Below are 19,593 nucleotides of genomic sequence, written 5' to 3' on the forward strand. Positions count from 1 at the left end.
CGTATCCTATGTTCTATTTCTCCATATGTTTCTTTTACTTTGTTTTCTGACGTTTTTAAGACAGAGACAGCACATGATGTCATACAAGGGAGAGAGTTGGAGCGGGCCCACCTTTTCTTGGGGGTGGAAAACTTCCGCGTTTGGCCATCATCTACCTAACCCCTTTTGGAGCATCTCCACTCACCCTCTCCAAAGACTCCTTATATATATTTATTTATTTGGGGGGGGGGGGGGGGGGGGTCGGCGCCAAAAACCGCGTCCACACGTGGTTTCCAATTTGTTTTTCGCGCCGGCGGGGTCCAACTTTCCATCCGACGTCCTCAGGTCGAACCCAGTAGAAAGGGAGGCTAGCAGGGCGCCGGACGGCTGGAAAATCGCCGTGGGCCAGCCTTGGCAGCGAGATGTGCCTATATTTTCCTGCCAGTTCCGCCGATTCCCGCCTACATCTTCCCGCACTTTCCACCGCTTCCCGCCATTGTCGCCGCTATATGTAGGCAGGAAGTGGTGGAAAGGACACATCCCAAACCCTAGTTCTACATATTTCTCTATCGCACATCTCACCCATGGCGTCCGGTAATCTTGCCCTCACCCACGCGGAGGTGGAGGTGTTGAGCGCCTCCAACTAGCCCTGCCAGTCGGGCTTCATATGCCCCCCAGGCTGGCGCCTGAGCGCCGGTGATGTACCAGTCTCCCCCGGCCCCCAAGGTGCAGCTCGGCGTGCGGTCATCACCCACCACTACTACGCCGAGTTCACCCCCGAGCAGCGCATGGATCCCGGATGGGATCCTGACAACGCCGCCACTTGGGACACCTTCTTCGCCAATCACCGGGAGATGGAGGTCGCCGATACGAGGGGGATAGGCCACCTCCCGTGGACAACAACGAGGCCGGCCAGCGACTATGGTGGGTTAGCCGGACCCTCGAGGGTGTGATGAACCACATCTTGGTGGGCGACTACCCCCGCCTGCGATACCCTCACTTTCAGCCGCCGAAGAAGGGCGGCAGCGAGCGGGGAGGAGGCCGGAGGAGAGACCGGAGTGGAAGGCGCCGTCGGGGTACGCCATGGTCGCCAACGACTTTAGGTGCCCCGGCGACCCGAAGGAGTTCCCGGGCCAACGCGTGGCCATCCGCACCTCCCTGGAGCCGCCACTACCATCGCCGGTGGAGGCTGGCCGGTCCCAGTGGGAGAAGGAGGAGCATGCCTAATGTGCATGATGTGGCGACGACGGCCTAGGTTGCAGCCGTTGCGGCCATCTGTCCCCACCGCGTGCGCCGCCACATCCTCTGTTAATGCAACCACCACCACCGCCTCGTAGATTCAAGGACGACGGAGAATCCTCCGACGACAACGACGGCGAGTTCGCCGACTTCGAGTACATGTACAATAAGCCTAGATATGAATGGCTAGTCTTTTATTTGAAATGTACATCATTTGTATGGGGGTCACGACTGGGGGCCGACCGGACCCATATTGTGTTTAGCGCCGGAGCTCTCCATATGGGCTAAAAATCGGCATCGCCGGGGCCATATTGGGGACAAGTGGAGATGCTCTTATCTATGTGTATATAGAGAGAGGAAATGTGGTTGTAAAAGAGAGATCAATAAACAAAGCTCATCCATATGTGCCCCGTATCAATTAACTTTTGCGCATGTGTGATTGATATGTCTATACGGTTACTTTAACCGTGTGGTCTTGCTCTATGCCATTGCATCGGACTCGCCAGGAAAGGCTGTGGCCTGTGGGGTTTATTTTTGCTTATGCCTGAGCGAGCTGCTGGAGTGCGGCCTCCTCTGCATATATACACATGAGCTCTCCCTTCGGCCCGCACACTCCAGCCTCACTGCTATAAACCAAAGGGTAGCTAGGCAGATAGCTAAAGGTACCTCCTCTGTAAGCAGAGAAGCTCATCAAGATCAGTACCAAGCAACACGTACCGAACTAGAGCAAATCAAGGATGGCGTCCGAGACGGTGGCCGGGAGCGTATTAGCCGACGAGAAGGGGCCATCCGGCCTGAGGCATTACCAGGCGGGCGCCGAGGAGGAGGAGGAGCACGCCGGCGAGGGCGGCGGCAAGTCCCGGCTGTCCGGGCTGCTCTGGCACGGCGGGTCGGCGTACGACGCTTGGTTCAGCTGCGCGTCGAACCAGGTGGCCCAGGTGCTCCTGACGCTCCCCTACTCCTTCGCGCAGCTGGGCATGGTGAGCGGCATCCTGTTCCAGCTCTTCTACGGCCTCCTCGGCAGCTGGACCGCCTACCTCATCAGCATCCTCTACCTGGAGTACCGCACCCGCAGGGAGAAGGACAAGGTGGACTTCCGCAACCACGTCATCCAGGTACGCCCATATCCTCCATTGATGCATGCATTCATTCATACAGTAGCTTCCATCTCTCTGACGACGACTGACTGACGATGATGCATCGATCGTTTCTGCAGTGGTTCGAGGTGCTGGACGGGCTGCTGGGCAGGCACTGGAGGAACGTGGGTCTGGCCTTCAACTGCACCTTCCTGCTCTTCGGCTCCGTGATCCAGCTCATCGGCTGCGCCAGCAACATCTACTACGTGAACGACCACCTGGACAAGCGGACGTGGACCTACATCTTCGGCGCCTGCTGCGCCACCACCGTCTTCATCCCCTCCTTCCACAACTACCGCGTCTGGTCCTTCCTCGGCCTCCTCATGACCACCTACACCGCCTGGTACATCGCCGTCGCCTCCCTCATGCACGGCCAGGTCGAGGGCGTCAAGCACTCCGGCCCCACCACCATCATGCTCTACTTCACCGGGGCTACCAACATTCTATACACCTTCGGGGGCCACGCTGTCACCGTGTAAGCCGACACCACTCCACTCCATCCGTCGTCTACTTGCTTACTTTTTCCTACTTATAAACTAGTTAATCTGTTTTTTCTTAAAAAATGTTCTTTTTTAAATATAAATAAACCTGGTTGATTACCTCTAGTGTATAGACAAGGGCCGGTACAGTGCAACGGTAACTGGTCACGGGGCGTGCACGCTGCCCAGCTTTGGGTAAAAAGAGGCCATCTCACGTGCAACGGGAATGTCCCTCTGTCGTAGTGCACCCTGAATTATAAATGCCTGCTCGGTGCCCAACTGCATACATGCATACACGTGCTACCCATCATACTGCATCGATCTAGCACAAATGCTCATCAGCTCATGCATTGTAGAGCTAGGATTCATATGGTGGTGTACGTAGTAGCTTGTAGATTTAGCAGAGGATTAGTCGTCCGCAATTATTTTTTTCCAAAGCGTGTGTACCCTTTGGGACAGGGCATCAGTCATCAGCAAAGAGACATACTATACTGTTTTAGAGTCCAGTGCAAAGCAGAATATTAAAACTAGTGGTACTGCAAAGTGCTCAACCTTTGATGCCTTATTTTCCACATCTACATGCATCCACCTCTTGCTGCCTTTTCCTTCCAACAAAGAAAAGACCGTTGCATGCATAATGCTCCCTAGCGCGCGCGCGCTCCGTGCATACGTTTCGCTGAAGCTTTCCTACCGTGGGCTTGGCCCGTTAATCGCGAACGAGGGAGCCAGAGTTGATCACGATTCACGAGTGAGCGCGCAAACTGCCAGGCTGGTCGCTGTGCCTTGAAGCAATGAAGCCCCGTACGTGCATACCTGTTCCCTGTACGGTTTCGTTGGTTGACTTCCCTTTTTCATTCTACCACTACATATACGTCTTTTTTTTTTGTTCTTCTTTCTTACATTTCTTTTTCTTTTTCATGTTATCATTCATCTTTGTTTTATTTCTTCTTTCCTTTTTTTTTCTTTTTTCTTATTTCTTACTATGCATTCTTTTATAAACGTACGACTTGTTGTTATTTTATTTCTTCTTTCTTACATTTTTATTAATTTTTCTTTTCTATTTTTTTTGTTTTATTTCTTTTTTTTTCCATCTAGGCCATTGTTCCTCTCCGTCTAGGCCGTTGTTTTTTCCTGTGTAGATCGTTGTTCGATCCCCTCCGTCTAGGCCGTTGTTCCCTTTCGTGTAGGTCGTTGTTCCGCTCCGTGTAGGCCGTTGTTCCCCTCCGTCTAGTTCGTTGTCCCCTTCTGTGTAGGACGTTGTTCCGCTCCGTGTAGGTCGTTGTTTCGCTCCGTGCATATCGTTGTTTCCCTTTCTCTAGGCCGTTGTTCCCCTCCATCTAGGTCGTTGTTCCCTTTCGTGTAGGTCGTTTGTTCCGCTCCGTGTAGGTCGTTGTTTCCCTTTTTCTAGGACATTTGATCCCCTCCGTGTCGGTCGTTGTTCCCCTTCGTCTAGGTCGGTGTTCCCTTCCGTGTAGGTCGTTGTTCCGCTCCGTGTTGGTCGTTGTTCCGCTCCGTGTAGGTCGTTGTTTCCCTTTTCCTAGGCCATTGTTCCCTTCCCTCTAGTCCATTATTTCCTTTCGTCTAGGTTGTTGTTCCTCATCTTTTAGGATGTTGTTCCTCTTCGTGTAGGGTGTTGTTTCTTTTCGTCTATGCTCTTGTTCCCTTCCGTTTAGGATGTTGTTCCTCTCCGTGTAGGTTGTTCTTCCCCTCCGTGTAGGGTTGTTCCTTTTCGTCTGGGTTCTTGTTCCCTTAGGTTTAGAATGTTGTTCCGCTCCGTGTAGGTTGTTGTTCCCCTCCGTGTAGGGTGATGTTCCTTTTCTTCTAAGCTCTTGTTCCCTTCCATTTAGGATGTTGTTCCGCTTCGTGTGGGTTGTTGTTCCTTTCCGTGTAGGTTGTTGTTCCCCTCCGTGTAGGTTGTTGTTCCCCTCCATGTAAGGTGTTGTTCGTTTTCGTCTAGGTTCTTGTTCTTTTCCGTTTAGGATGTTGTTCCCCTCTATCTAGATTGTTGTTCCCCTCCGTGTAGGGTGTTGTTCCTTTTCATCTAGGCTCTTGTTCCATTCCGTTTAGGATGTTGTTCTCCTCTATCTAGATTGTTGTTTCCCTTCGTCTAGGCTATTGTTCCTTTTCGTTTAGGCTCTTGTTCCCTTCCATTTAAGATGTTGTTTTCCTCCGTCTAGGTTGTTGTTTTTTTATTCACAAGTATATTTGTTATACCCTACGTTGATGAGATTTATTTTACGAACACAATATTTATTTGTTATTTGCGTAGACGAGATGTGTTCCTCAAATGTAATGTTTCTTATTCCTCTAGTAGATGAGATGTGTTTTTTGGGCGCAATATTCTTGTCCCCTGGGTAGATGGTATGTGTTTCTCCGAAGCAATTTGTATGTTTTGTGAGTATTTTTCTTATTTGATCAAATATTTTATTTTATGCATTGAGTTGTTTTTCATGCGAGCTGATTTTCTCTTTATCTTGGTGATTATTTGTCCTATTTTTACATCAAGATTTTATTTATTGTCAAACAGCGCAAGTAGACTCAGTTTATAGATCACGACATCACGTAGTCGTTTGCACCTGGAATACTGCTACGAAGGAAAAGTACAAGGAAATTAGTGTGTCGAGTAATTATGGAGTAAAGAAAGCAACCGAGTTTCTCAGCATCCATGCTCTTAAATAAGTCTGTACCTCTTCGTTTTCTACTTCACGTGACCGTACGCCAGGCAAATGAGTCCTACTTCACGTGACCGCATGCCAGGAAAATGAGTCCACCAGAACAGAGGAGGCAGCGGCCAGCGCGTTGACCCGCGCGTGAGACCCTGCATGCACGAACCAATTAGTCCCACCTCGAAACTTTAGGAAAAGCGAGACCGGTTTAAATAGCTCGTTCCGCTTAGACGTATCATACAAGCTGCTCGCTCCCCGTGGCGGAACCGAACGGAGCTATATGTGGGCCTCCCGGGAGCGTGGCCCAGCTGGTCGCGAACAACCGGTAAATATAATGGGCCGTCCATAGAAAAGCCCAGCCGCTCGATTCCCTGTGCGAAGCGGAAGCTCCCAGGCGCGCGGGCGAGAGGGAGGAGGACCCTGCATCACCTACGCGTAGGCGCACTGCAGGTGGGGCCGTACGTGGGCCGCCCATGGCCCATCGATACCTTGGTCCTGCGACCCGTTTCCATGCGCATGCCACCTTGTCATGCCAAAGCCCAGCAACGTCCATCTCCATCGATCTTGCTTTCTTGTTCGTGTCGCGGAACACTGACGACAAAGCCACAGTGCAAGTTTTTTTTTTGTCCTGCGGATAATCGGTAGTGGAGGTTGCGCAAATCTTAGAGCAAAAAATGTGACCCGATCCAATTAACGTATGTGTCTGTGTAATTGCAGGGAGGTGATGCACGCGATGTGGCGGCCGCAGAAGTTCAAGGCCATCTACCTGCTGGCCACCCTGTACGTGCTCACCCTGACGCTGCCGTCGGCGTCGGCGGCGTACTGGGCCTTCGGCGACCAGCTGCTCACGCACTCCAACGCGCTCTCCCTGCTGCCGCGGGACGCCTGGCGCGACGCCGCCGTGGTGCTCATGCTCATCCACCAATTCATCACCTTCGGCTTCGCATGCACCCCGCTCTACTTCGTCTGGGAGAAGCTCATCGGACTCCACGACTGCCGCAGCCTCTGCAAGCGCGCCGCCGCAAGGCTCCCCGTCGTCGTCCCCATCTGGTTCCTCGCCATCATCTTCCCCTTCTTCGGACCCATTAACTCTGCCGTAGGATCGCTCCTCGTCAGCTTCACCGTCTACATCATCCCCGCCATGGCGCACATGTGCACTTTCAGATCACCACAGTCCCGAGAGGTACGCACCTTCAGATAATCTGCCTCAGGGCTTGATCTACCTCTACGCACCTACATTGATCGACTAAGCAAATGACATTGTGATCCACATTCATGCATGGGTTGTTTTTGTTTGTGCATGCTGCAAACTAATTGGGGTCCATGAATAGTAGAGCTGCAACAAAAGCAGCACTGTTCAGGCAGCTAGCTAGCTAATCACCATTGTCACGGATGATGTTGCCAGCTAACACTGGCGAATCTGGTTGTGCACAGTGCAAACACTAGAGGTCCATGACCGATCACTCATGGAAACCTTCAGACTCTTTCACAAGGCGGCAGATGCATGCATCTCTGACGTTTGTGTCTGATATGTTCCACATATGCTACAAAAACATTCCATAAAAAGAACACATATATTGATTTCAGCACCGTATAACTCACTCCACTCATCCACTGTACACATGTACTCCTGCTGCTGCACGTTATGTCTCGCTGAATGCAAGACAAACCATGCATCCAGCTAGCTAGCAGTAAAGTGACCGAGTGTCAGGCAATTCCTTTCAAGACAAGCGGCCCTAATAAAAAAGTGCAGACACTACTCACTAGTTGTACCACAAAGTTTGAAAAGAAAAGCTGTGGCCTGTGGGAGGAGGTCGTGCTATTGTATCATCTGCTGTCTCGGAGCCATTGGCATCGATCGATGGAGCAGCAGCATGCGCTAGCTTTGCCGATCCGGACATGATTCTGTCCGGAAACCAATCCTGCCATGTCTCTACAAAGCAACAAACGCAGCAGTAGCGGACTAGAGTAGAGTAGTACACCACTTGAGCACCGTAGTAGTAGCAGTACCGTTTATGTCGTCAATATTTTTTCCTGAAACGTATTTTGTCTCTTCTTCTTTCTCTGACGACGAATGCAAATATGCAGAACGCGGTGGAGCGGCCGCCAAAGTTTGCCGGTGGCTGGACCGGGGCGTATGTGATCAACTCCTTCGTGGTTGCGTGGGTGCTCGTGGTGGGCTTCGGGTTCGGCGGATGGGCCAGCATCACCAACTTCGTGCAGCAGGTCAACACCTTCGGCCTCTTCGCCAAGTGCTACCAGTGCCCGCCTCACCCTTCCGTCGCGTCGCCGCTCCTACCACCATCATCCATGGCACCGAGCCCGTCTATGCCCTTTATTTTCAACATGACCGGCACGCTGGCCCCGATGTCTGCCCCATCTCCAGCTCCGGCTCCGCTGCATTTTGTTTTCCCCCACCACCATCACCGGCACCACCGCCACGGTCTGTAATCTGACAGACCACCCAATAATTCTACCGGTCGGACCGTCAGAGCTCCGTTTCTAGTTAGCTAGTTAATGAGCAGTGTTACTTTGATTAGCTCTAGTTCAATCCATGTTTTTTATCGTTGTGTGTCTTCCTCTACCCCCTAGCTACTTCTTCAAGACAAGATTACTAGTACTATTAGCAGCTAGCCTCAGCTACCGCAGGAAGGGAAAACAATGTAATAGAATGAGAGAGATCATCGTGATTGTGCAAGTTTTCTCTGAATGAATGCAAGTTTTTCTTACTGCTTATCGCTTCGTGAAGGACTGTGCCACTGTGGTGCTCTTCACGGCCAGAAAGAGCATGGAACAGTTTGAAAGCGTTTGACCATTGCCGCAGAATGCCACATTGAATGTAGCATAATCTTTAGCACCACATGGATCTACAGGTGACGTTTCTCTTCAATTTACTAACTTCGTGGTGAGTTTGGATCATTGCATGTAACAAATGTTGCTTACATGATGCATCTCATTATATACATGTTGGAGAAGACTCTCTTTTGTTTTCTAAAACGGAGAAACTGATCTTGAGTTTACAGTGCTGAAGAGAGCAACCACTTGTGAGATAGTTTTCCTTTAAGAATTCGCAATGCTCCAACTAAATTTGTGATCCACAGGACTATAGTTGGATGGATATCATGTTTTTTTATATGTCAGAACCCGAGATCAGAGTTGTACAAATTCATCTAAATGATCAACGATCAACCAAGATTCCCGGCGGCACTTTTAAACTGCAACCACCTGGACCGGTCACATCAGAATCTACTCTCTGAGAGCTCGGAACACTCGCTCTAATTATCAAGTAGACTATTTGCATTTATTTCCAGTTAATGTATTATTTCTTTAGGATCTTCTCATGCCTCTCTTTCATTCTGCTTCATCATTGGGTTATGACATTTGCTAGAGCCTTCTACATTGCATATTTCTTTTTTTGTGGGATTGCTATCTCAGCCTCGGGGAAGAAGGAAACAAGGTTTTGCAGTTGCTCATAGTTCTTTTAATGTTGTTGTCGACATGTTCATCCTTTTGGCTATGAAAAACATATCAGTTACCGTCAAAAAGAAAAAAAAAACATATCAGTTATGTTGAGTATCTTTTCTCCTAGCAAGGGCATCTATGAAGTTCGTTTTAGTTCGAATCAAATTCCTTTCCTACGTGAGCGTGACTACTTTAATAAAAAGAGCCAATACTGATCCAGGCCATTTCCCAAATGTATACAATTCCTCAGAGCAATTGATGGATGCCAAATTTTCAGTGTCAGACCAACCTTTCCCCCTTCCCTTTCTCCTTCCCCCTTCTTCTTGAGAGCTCCCATCGCCTCTCCGGCTTCTCTCCCCCTCCTCTCCGATGTGTTTGCCGGACGGAGGCGATGGGGGCGAGGAGGCTGGCCTCCTCTACCAGTAGGTCTAGTCTAGGTTTAGTTTTTACCCATGTGGAGAATGGCGAAATGCCCATGGGGATATGGCTGCCGAGGCGTGCGAGCTGTTTCTGGTGGATCGTGGTGGTGGTGTAGCTGCTCGTGGCGCTCCGATGGACGGAGCCGGAGGCGGGCGGCTGCTGCATTCCTGTCAATAAAGCTCGATTGGAGCTCTCTAGATCGAGGTGAAGCGGTTGATTTCTTCTCTTCTTCGGGCTACCGCGGTGGTGGAGAAGAAGGGGGTGTCGATCTGCTGCTGGCCTTTGAAGATATGCAGAGCAGGAATAACTAAAGGGAATCTGCGGTAATCTTCCTCTACTCCTAGCTACTTCTTCAAGACAAGATTACTACTGTAGTACTATTCGCAAAAAAAAGGAAGGGAAAACAATGTACTAGAATCAGAGATCCTCGTGCTTGTGCAAAGCTTTCTCTCAATGAATGCAGCTTTTTTAACTGCTTATTGCTTCGTGAAGGACTAAAGTGCTCTTTGTGCTAGAAAGCGCATGAAACAGTTTGAAAACGTTTGACCGTTGCCGCAGAATGCCACATTGAATGTAGCATAATCTTTAGCACCACATGTATCTACAGGTGACGTTTCTCTTCAATTTACTAACTTCGTGATGAGATTGGATCGTTGCATGTAACAAAAGTTGCTTACATGATGCATCCCATTATATACATGTTGGAGAAGACTCTCTTTTGTTTTGTAAGACGGAGAAACTGATCTTGAGTTTACAGTGCTGAAGAGAGCAACCACTTGTGAGATAGTTTTCCTTTAAGAATTCGCAATGCTCCAACTAAATTTGTGATCCACAGAACTATAGTTGGATGGATATCATGTTTTTTATATGTCAGAACCCGAGATCAGAGTTGTACAAATTTATCTAAATGATCAACGATAAACCAAGATTCCCGACGACACTTTTAAACTGCAGCCACCTGGACCAGTCACAGCAGAATCTACTCTCTCAGAGCTCGGAACACTCGCTCTAATTATCAAGTGGACTATTTGCATTTATTTCCAGTTAGTGTATTATTTCTTTAGGACCTTCTCATGCCTCTCTTTCATTCTGCTTCATCATTGGGTTATGCCTACATTTGCTAGAGCCTTCTACATTGCATATTTCTTTATTGTGGGATTGCTATCTCAGCCTCGGGGGAGAAGGAAACAAGGTTTTGCAGTTGCTCATAGTTCGTTTAATGTTGTTGTCGACATGTTCATCCTTTTGGCTATGAAAAACATATCAGTTACCGTCAAAAAGAAAAAAAACATATCAGTTATGTTGAGTATCTTTTCTCCTAGCAAGGGCATCTATGAAGTTCGTTTTAGTTCGAATCAAATTTCTTTCCTACGTGAGCGTGACTATTTTGATAAAAAGAGCCAATACTGATCCAGGCCATTTCCCAAATGTATACAATTCCTTAGAGCAATTGATGGATGTCAAATTGTCAGTATCAGACCAACCTTTCCCCCTTCCCTTTCTCCTTCCCCCTTCTTCTTGAGAGCTCCCATCGCCTCTCCGGCTTCTCTCCCCTCCTCTCCGATGTCTTTGCCGGACGGAGGCGATGGGGGCGAGGAGGCTGGCCTCCTCTACCAGTAGGTCTAGTTTAGGTTTAGTTTTTACCCATGTGAAGAATGGCGAAATGCCCATGGGGATATGGCTGCCGAGGCGTGCGAGCTGTTTCTGGTGGATCGTGGTGGTGGTGTAGCTGCTCGTGGCGCTCCGATGGACGGAGCCGGAGGCGGGCAGCTGCTGCATCCCTGTCAATAAAGCTCGATTGGAGCTCTCTAGATTGAGGTGAAGCGGTTGATTTCTTCTCTTCTTCGGGCTACCGCGGTGGTGGAGAAGAAGGGGGTGTCGATCTGCTGCTGGCCTTTGAAGATATGCAGAGCAGGAATAACTGAAGGGAATCTGCGGTAATCTTCCTCTACTCCTAGCTACTTCTTCAAGACAAGATTACTACTGTAGTACTATTCGCAAAAAAAATGGAAGGGAAAACAATGTACTAGAATCAAAGATCCTCGTGCTTGTGCAAAGCTTTCTCTCAATGAATGCACCTTATTTAACTGCTTATTGCTTCGTGAAGGACTGAAGTGCTCTTTGTGCCAGAAAGCGCATGAAACAGTTTGAAAACGTTTGACCGTTGCCGCAGAATGCCACATTGAATGTAGCATTATCTTTAGCACCACCTGTATCTACAGGTGACGTTTCTCTTCAATTTACTATCTTCGTGATGAGTTTGGATCATTGCATGTAACAAATGTTGCTTACATGATGCATCTCATTATATACATGTTGGAGAACTCTCTCTTTTGTTTTGTAAGACAGAGAAACTAATCTTGAGTTTACAGTGCTGAAGAGAGTAACCACTTGTGAGATAGTTTTCCTTTAAGAGTTTGCAATGTTCCAACTAAACTTGTGATCCACCGGATTATAGTTGAATGGTTATCATGTTTTTCATATGTCATAACCCAAGATCAGACTTGTGCAAATTCATCTAAATGATCAACGATAAACCAAGATTCCCGACGGCACTTTTAAACTGCAACCACCTGGACCGGTTACAGCAGAATATACTCTCTGAGAGCTCGGAACACTCACTCTAATTATCAAGTGGACTATTTGCATTTATTTCCAGTTAATGTATTTCTTCAGGACCTTCTCATGCCTCTGTTTCGTTCTGCTTCATCATTGGGTTATGCCTGCATTTGCTAGAGCCTCCTACATTGCATATTTCTTTTTTGGTGTGATTGCTGTCTCGGCCTCGGGGAAGCAGAAAACAAAGTTTTGCAGCTGCTCATAGTTCTTCTTTTAATGTTGTTGTCGACGTGTTCATTCTTTTGGCTATGAAACAAGAGAGACCATGAGCAGCTGCAAAACCTGGCCGTCGTGTGGTCTCTCTTGTTTCATGAAACAAGAGAAACCCTCCCCGCGCGGCGGCGCTGTGCTGCGCCTGGGAGACCGCCGGCGGCCCTCTCCCCGCCCCTCCTCAAGTCCCCTCTCCCGCCGCCGCCGCCCTGTGCGCTGCTGGGGGCGACGGGAGGAATCGGCTGCGGCCTCCACCGGTTCCTTCCATTTCATCGACGGCGACGGAAGGGAGCGACGGCCAGGGGTGGCGCGCCGTGGTGGCAGTTCGTCCGGGGTCGACGATGGGTCTCCGATCTGGGCCCATATGGGCCTAGGCGGGCTCGTGTGTCCGCCCCCGATCCTCCCTGCGGCTGCGGCGTTTTCCTGGGCTTCTCCCGCGTCTTGAGGTGGCCTAGGGCAGCAGCTCCGGGTATGCCGGTGGTGCTCATCTTCTTCGTCGGAGGCGGGTGGCCAGATTGGGCTGTTCGTGGGGATCTTTTGATCTCATGTCCAGCCCCAACAACGAGTTGGGGAGCGTAGCTGCCGGTGAAAACCGTGCTCTAACTTTGATCATGGCGGACCGATGGCGACGTCACGCGCCATTACCTTCTTGAAGGCATCGCCGTCGCAATCTATGGCTTCTTACTCGTGCTGCTCTGGGAGAAATCCTAGATCCGATCCCGGATCGGGCGATGGCGGCGTACTACGCCGTTCTCCCTCCTGGGGGCATCGTCTATGGAGCAGATGCAAGCTGGAGGGTCCTAAGGTGGAGCGGCGTTTTTCTTTCGTGTAGAAGACAGCGAATCTCGGCGGCATGGTGCAGCGGGGTAGCATCGTCGGATACGTCATGTTCGACGTGCGCAGGATGGTGGAGTTGTCTAGCCTCGTGGTGGCGTTGGTGGCAAGCCTCGCAAGGTCATTGCATTAATCTCTCCGGGTATGCGGAAGATGGTGGCAGCGAGGACTTCTGGAGCGTGTATGATGGTACGCGCCGAGGTTCTGCCGGACCGGTTGTGCCACTTGCTCACCATTGGCGACTTGTCGAGACCCGGTTTTTTTATGATACGCGTTGGTGCGATGTCAGGGTATTGGCTCTGTTCATTGACCCCCTCATCGGTGATGTAGGACTAGCGAGTTGTCGTTAGTTTTGGTGGTTTCGGTTTGATCTTTGTAATTTTTCTTGTAAGGTGTTGTGAATAATCTAATAAAAAAACCGTGTGCATCTCTTGGATGCAGAAACTGGGGTGATATTCCCCCCATTTCGAAAAAAAAAAGTTACGTTGAGTATCTTTTTTTCCTGGCAAGGGCATCTATGAAGTTTGTTTTAGTTCGAATCAAATTTCTTTCCTACATGAGCGTGGCTACTTAAGTAAAAAAGAGCCAATACTGATGCCCTTGCCATTTCCCAAATGTAAAAAAAGCAATTGATGGATGCCAATTGTCACTATCAATGAAAGTATCTAGTAATTTCTTAAGTTCGATCAAGTTTATATCAACAATGCCAACCCCATATTATTTCGTATTATAGATATCAAAATTTATTTTCATAACCTTCGTCAAACTTCAGACAAGGTTTGACTTTCGAGAAAAAAATATGACCCACGTTTTGGACAACAAAAGATGATGTCACTGTTATAGTTGCCCAACAAAGAAGAGAGGGAGAGAGCCTAGCCCGATCGGTGGCTCTGATACTACTGTGTCTGAACCAGATGGTCCGATGAGAAGAAGCTCACCTCCGATACAGATCTAGAATAAAATTCAGTAAAGGAATTGCAAGGGAGTAGGTGAAAGATCAAAGCGAAGAACAAAACCTAGGGTTTTGCATAGCTTGGTCTCCCTAGTACCCATGCACGTCTCTTTGCACCGAAGAGTGTGCCCAAGCTTGAATGACAGCATTTAATCGTTTTCTATAGTTTTAAGGCATCACTAACTGATGTTTATTGAAAACTAAAGCTATTCAAGAAAACTAGCTCTCACAGGTGTGGTCAATTTTTCTCAATCGATGATATTGTTTCTGGATAGTTGACCCAACCAATCAAAGCTCCCTTGACTAGCTTTCCAGCATGCGCTACTACTGCCTACCTAGCAGTCACCTCTTCCTCCTCTATTCCATTTCTAGTGCAATATCTGACTTCAGGTCTAAAATCCCGCTACTCGAAAGCCCGGTCCGTAATCCCTTCCTTCGCCCCGTCTTAGCATCCCCTCGTGCGCTTCCATATAAATTCCCATTTCATCTACCAGTTTTTCCGAGCAGATTCGATCAAAGTCCCATAAGCAGTAGGGACCACGAGTGAGCCTATTTCGTGATCGGCTAGTAGCTCCTCATTTCTTCTTCTTTGCGACTAAAGGTCTACTGGGTGCAATAGATCCAATTGATGGCGGCACATAAGAACCCCTGAATTCACCCAGCCCTTCTCACTTCGGGTTCATCAAGATAGGCTGGATAGTGGCACATCTCCATACTGACCTTGCCTCTTGTCGGTGCTCTCCCAGTAGAACTTCTAGCTAACCACAGCAGGCGCAAAAGGGATGTCTTGTCACAAACCTGGGATGTTCACTAACTCCCTAATCAGTAATAAAATGTGTAAACCTCTTAGGAGGCGTGTAACAAACTCTACCTTTTCAATGAAATGAAATGCAAAGATTCCTTTGCGTTTTCTCAAAGAAGAACTAGTTAACTCAAGACGTAGTGTAGCAGCAACAGGTTCAGAGAGTCAGACTAGGGGCCTGACATAGCATTCAAGCCACTCTGTCTGAAGTTCTGTCCAGGCACATAGTTAGGGCCTAAAAAACTGTATCAAATTGTCGAGCTTCTTGCATTTGCATTGCATGCAAAGAAAGCTTACGAGAACACGCACCTTAGAATCAGCTCATGAGCATTGCATTCCCATGGTTCCCAGAAACACCAAATTCCCAGCTAGGCCAAATTCCCAAACACCAATAGCAATATTGCATGGCACATCAGAGTCGCACTAAGAATAAAAACACACAACAGCAGCACAAAGGTACCCCACCAAGAAGTCTCAGCTTACCCGTAATGGTTTGGCTGCAATGATGCTCCTTCTCCTTGGTGCTGCTGTGGCGGTTGCCACCGCAGCTATGGCCAGTTCAGGCTGCCAAGAAGACACTCGCGTGCTGAACTCCACATGCTATGAATACGTGAAGAAGAATGCGTTGATAGTGCTGCCGTGAAGGGCGCGGCCGTGCTCTGCATCTGTAGGTAACTGGGCACCCCGGCATTAAGGACAATATGAGCATGGAGAAGATATTTATACCTCGCCCAATAGTGCAGCGTCAGCATCCCTAGGAACTTCTGAGATGAAAAACTTGAATTGGTTAATAACCTGCACATGAATTGAGAATGCATGCTGACGGCTGACCCCCATCAAATTGCGTGTATGATCTTCATACGGTGGCAATGCCCTTGTTACTTTGATGGCGAAAGAAGTTATGTTCAGCAACTAGTACTACAAAGACAGCATGTAGACAAAATGCGCAGGAAAGAAACAGAGTGCTAGTTCATTTAAACCTCCGGAAACTACATGTGCTACTAGGTTTATTTCTCATAAATGCCATTGTTCATTACTTGAATTAACAAAAGTCAAAAACTATCAACTGAACTGATTAGGCATTCGCTTTAGGACATGAAAGCAGGTCTGACACAAGAATAGGCTGAATGGTAAGGTTGGCTAACATCACCAGCGCAGTTAGCACTGCTAAAACAAATAAGACACCCTGGTCAACTTCTAGTTGGGTGATGTTGGACTACACAAATGTATTACCATTAAAGTGCTGAAGTTAATAATAAGTCTATGTTGCAACTCGCAAGAGTATGATATATTGACCAGCTTATGGCTTGTTTGTTTATCTATCATGCTCCTTCGTTGAGCAAAATGACAAAAAGAAGACAACATTGCTACAAAAGTATGTGAACCAATTCCTTTGCCATGATTTATAAGATAAGAGTATTGTCTTTGATATTATCTAAATTGACTAGTAAAGATATTCTGGATGACTGAAACCACATATGCAGATTGATCAAAATAATTTAGACCTACTTGTGCAAAACAAGAAACAAGCTCAAGTGCAATTTATAGGACCGCTTTGATATGCATGCACTATCTGCACATCTCACGTCCTACTGAACTGTAGTTTTTATTAGGTTTGCATGCTTCTGGATGTTTTAGTTGAATTATGAGCAATCACAATTTCTTAAGACAAAAAAGTTAAAATTGCATTACACTGAGCACTATTAAGTACCAAATGGAAAGGCTGATTGCCCCATTTGCTTGCAATTTGACATCATGTATATAACCATAAATCAAATGAAACAATCATGAGTACAAAAAAATCGATATTTGCAATTTTACAGGTACACAAATAATCTGTTTGCCTCATGATATATATAATTCAATAACACAACCAATCTTTCTGAGACAAACTGATCGTTGATATGCACAACCTACAGAGTGATATACCCCACTAGAACAATCATGAATGATGGAAATACTTCTTCAATGATCACAAACTGCGGCAAAAAATTACTAACCAAAGCCAAGTGATCTTGTTGCCAACATCACCTAGAGGCTCTGGACTGGAAAAGCTCGAGCCTGGCCCTAGCTTCTGGCAGTAGTGCCTCAACGCGAACATCCTGCACCATGTACGTCTGTTTTGATGCCCACAGAAGCACAGCAAGAACCCCCGCCTGCGCAAGCTCCTCACTCTCCGGAACGTGTGAAGCGATGTAACATAGCAGTATGAGCGCCTCGATCTGAACCTCGTCGCCAAGGTAGACAAGCTGAACAAGGTGGCGTGCACCACCTTCATCGACAACGGCCTTGCAGTGGCTCACATGTAGGTGGTTGGCAGTGCATGCAAACTTGGTGAGTGCAAGCACAGCTTCCTTTATAACCGGTGGCTCACGCTCGTCGAGCAACTGCACAAGTGGTGCGATCATCCGGGTCTCGCTCGCTGTGAACGTCCGCGCAAGGCAACCAAGAGCTGTGATGCACGGAATGAGGAGTTCATCATAGTCACCCTTGGAGACAATGTGTAGCAGCTGGTCAACAACAGCCTTGGCGGCTGGAGAACTGGGTTTGAAAGCCGACTGCCGCAGTGCAAGGCTGTGCTCAGCAACACGCGCAATTTCCATAATAGCCATGGCTGAGAAGACCTGCATGTCTGTGCCCATACCACCATCGCCTTTCTCAAGGAGCGCGGCGAAGCAAAGCAGTGCACGCGACTCTGTAATGCTCTTGCAGACTCCAAGATGACCTCGTGCGAGCTTCCAGAGAGCTTTAGCCGCCATGGCCTTCAAGTGCGCCTTGAGCTCAGGGTCTTCCACTTCACGAGCACCACGGCCACTAGAGCCACTGGTGCCCAGCTGTGGTCTGAAGGGTGGAATCAATACCCCATTGGTCTTTGTCTTGGCAGCCATGGCAGACTGCACAACCGACTGCATTTGGTTCCTTTTATTAGTGTCTGCTTCATCCTTAGAGACATTAGACACTCTGGGTGGCTCTTCAGGGACAGATACCATGAAGTCGCCGCTGTGGCGTGTGCTGAGCGTCTTGGCAAGCACAACCGAGTGTAGCGATGTCATGGGCGTTGGCGCTGCAGCAGTATTCTTAGAGCTGCTGGAGCCAACGGCGTACCTGCTGTGCTCCTGTATGGTCCCGGACGCGAGGTGGCCGACGAGATAGCGGACGGCATTGTTCTGTGTGAAGAGCTCCTGGCAGGCTTGGCTCCGGTCGGCGAGTGTGGCAATAGCCTCGGCAACAGCGGCCTGCACGCGCATCTGCGGCTCTTTGAGTGCGGCGGTGAAGGCGGAACAAATCCCGGCCTGCACGAGTTTATCAACGCTCTCAGCATCGCAGCCGAGCAGGCCGAGCGCACGCACGGCAGCCTCCTGTCCGTCGTCGGTGCCCTCCTTGAGCAGCCTGAGCAGCGGCAGTATGCCGTCCTCCTCGATGATGAGCTTGGCGAAGTGCTGGCTGTCCCGGGCGAGCGAGGCGAGGTTAGCGGCGGAGTCCGCCCGCGCGGCGAGGCCGCCGGTGTGCAGCCGCGCGACGTGGTCCCAGATGAGGAAGAGTATGGGCTCGTTCTGCGCGATGTTGGGGAGCCCCCGCAGGTCGCCGTCGCCGTCGGCGTCGGCGCCGCCGTGGGGCGAGGAGATGCGGAGCAGCCAGGCGACGTCCTCGAGCGCGGTGTCGAGGAGCGCGGCGGTGCGCGGGAACCCGGCGGCCGGGCTGAGCGTGAAGAGCCTGCGGAGGCGCGGGTGGCCGTGCGCGCAGCGGGCCGCGAGCGCGGAGGCCTTGGCGAGGGCCTGCGCGGCCCCGGCCATGATCCTCGCGGCGGGGCGGTCGTAGAGGTCGGCGCGCGCCGCCTGGCGGAGCAGCGCGGCGAGCTTGTCGGCGCGTGACTTGAGGTCGGTGCACTCGGCCCGGAAGCAGCGCGCGGCGCCGCACTGCTTGGCGACCTCGTCAGCCAGCTGGATGGGCCGCGCCAGCATCGCCTGCACGCCCTCCCCCATCCTCCTCCCTTGCTCTTGGTCCCTTGGCTTGGAACCGCTTCCTCCTCGTCGGCGGTTACGGGTAGAATCGCCGGGAAGCAAGCGGCGGTGGGTCGATCTCCGCCTTGTCGCCGAGAATTTGGGGAAAAAATTTGAGAGGTGGGGTTTTGGTTGATTTTTGTGGTGGTGCGCCTAGGGGCGGGTGGGTAGGTTTTGGTGCTCCGACTGGTCGCACTCGCACCATAGCACTAGCACTGCGGGAGGGGAAGGCTGCGGTTGGACCGTGTGGTCAACGCGTGAGGCCTGCTCAGTGCTCACCCGGGTTGTAGGTGGGCCCTTGCTGCCAGCGATAGATTTGTCTTGGCGTTTGCGTCTCGTTCCGCTCCGCCGTGCTTTCACCAGATGCCCAATCGGCCCGTTCCGGGTAAGAGCATCTTCAATCCCCATCAAATCCATCGTTTGGGGACGTTCTCTTCTTCGCTTCTTCCAAATGCATTTTTTTTTCACAAAGAAGATACCTGGTGGTGGAACGATGAGGTCCAGAAGGTTATTAGAGAGAAAAAGGACTGTTTCAGATGCCTATATCTGGACAGGAGTGCAGCTAACATGAGAAGTACAAGGTGACGAAGAAGGCTGCAAAGCGGGCGGTGAGTGAAGCAAAGGGTCGGGCGTATGAGGACCTCTACCAACGTTTAAACACGAAGGAAGACGAAAGAGACATCTATAAGATGGCCAAGTTTAGGAAGAGGAAGACGAGGGATGTCAACGAAGTCAAATGCATCAAGGACGGAGAGGATCAGCTTCTTGTGAAGGATGAGGCGATCAAGCGTAGA

General features: G+C 49.7%; 2 protein-coding genes across 2 annotated transcripts; one reads left to right on the forward strand and one right to left on the reverse strand.

Annotated features, from left to right (window-relative positions):
- Positions 1-1,790: 1,790 nt before the first annotated feature.
- Positions 1,791-8,228, forward strand: LOC127303424 (auxin transporter-like protein 3). The gene is made up of 4 exons (XM_051334161.2): positions 1,791-2,333; positions 2,435-2,829; positions 6,217-6,682; positions 7,588-8,228. Exons 1-4 carry the CDS (start codon positions 1,956-1,958, stop codon positions 7,948-7,950), a joined length of 1,602 nt encoding a protein of 533 aa, XP_051190121.1. The 5' UTR covers positions 1,791-1,955; the 3' UTR covers positions 7,951-8,228.
- Positions 8,229-16,622: 8,394 nt separating this feature from the next.
- Positions 16,623-19,020, reverse strand: LOC127303432 (uncharacterized). Its single transcript, XM_051334170.2, has one exon. It carries the CDS (start codon positions 18,779-18,781, stop codon positions 16,826-16,828), a length of 1,956 nt encoding a protein of 651 aa, XP_051190130.1. The 5' UTR covers positions 18,782-19,020; the 3' UTR covers positions 16,623-16,825.
- Between the last annotated feature and the right edge of the window lie 573 nt (positions 19,021-19,593).

This window comes from Lolium perenne, chromosome 1 (genome assembly GCF_019359855.2).
Source record: "Lolium perenne isolate Kyuss_39 chromosome 1, Kyuss_2.0, whole genome shotgun sequence".
Lineage (NCBI taxonomy): Eukaryota > Viridiplantae > Streptophyta > Magnoliopsida > Poales > Poaceae > Lolium > Lolium perenne.

Bases quoted from the DNA above. Each gene is read 5' to 3' on its own strand.
- LOC127303424 (XM_051334161.2), top strand. From the start codon at position 1,956: ATGGCGTCCGAGACGGTGGCCGGGAGCGTATTAGCCGACGAGAAGGGG. The intron at 2,334-2,434 runs GTACGCCCATAT...TCGTTTCTGCAG, and splicing joins TCCGCAACCACGTCATCCAG to TGGTTCGAGGTGCTGGACGG. The intron at 6,683-7,587 runs GTACGCACCTTC...GCAAATATGCAG, and splicing joins GATCACCACAGTCCCGAGAG to AACGCGGTGGAGCGGCCGCC.
- LOC127303432 (XM_051334170.2), bottom strand. From the start codon at position 18,781: ATGGGGGAGGGCGTGCAGGCGATGCTGGCGCGGCCCATCCAGCTGGCT.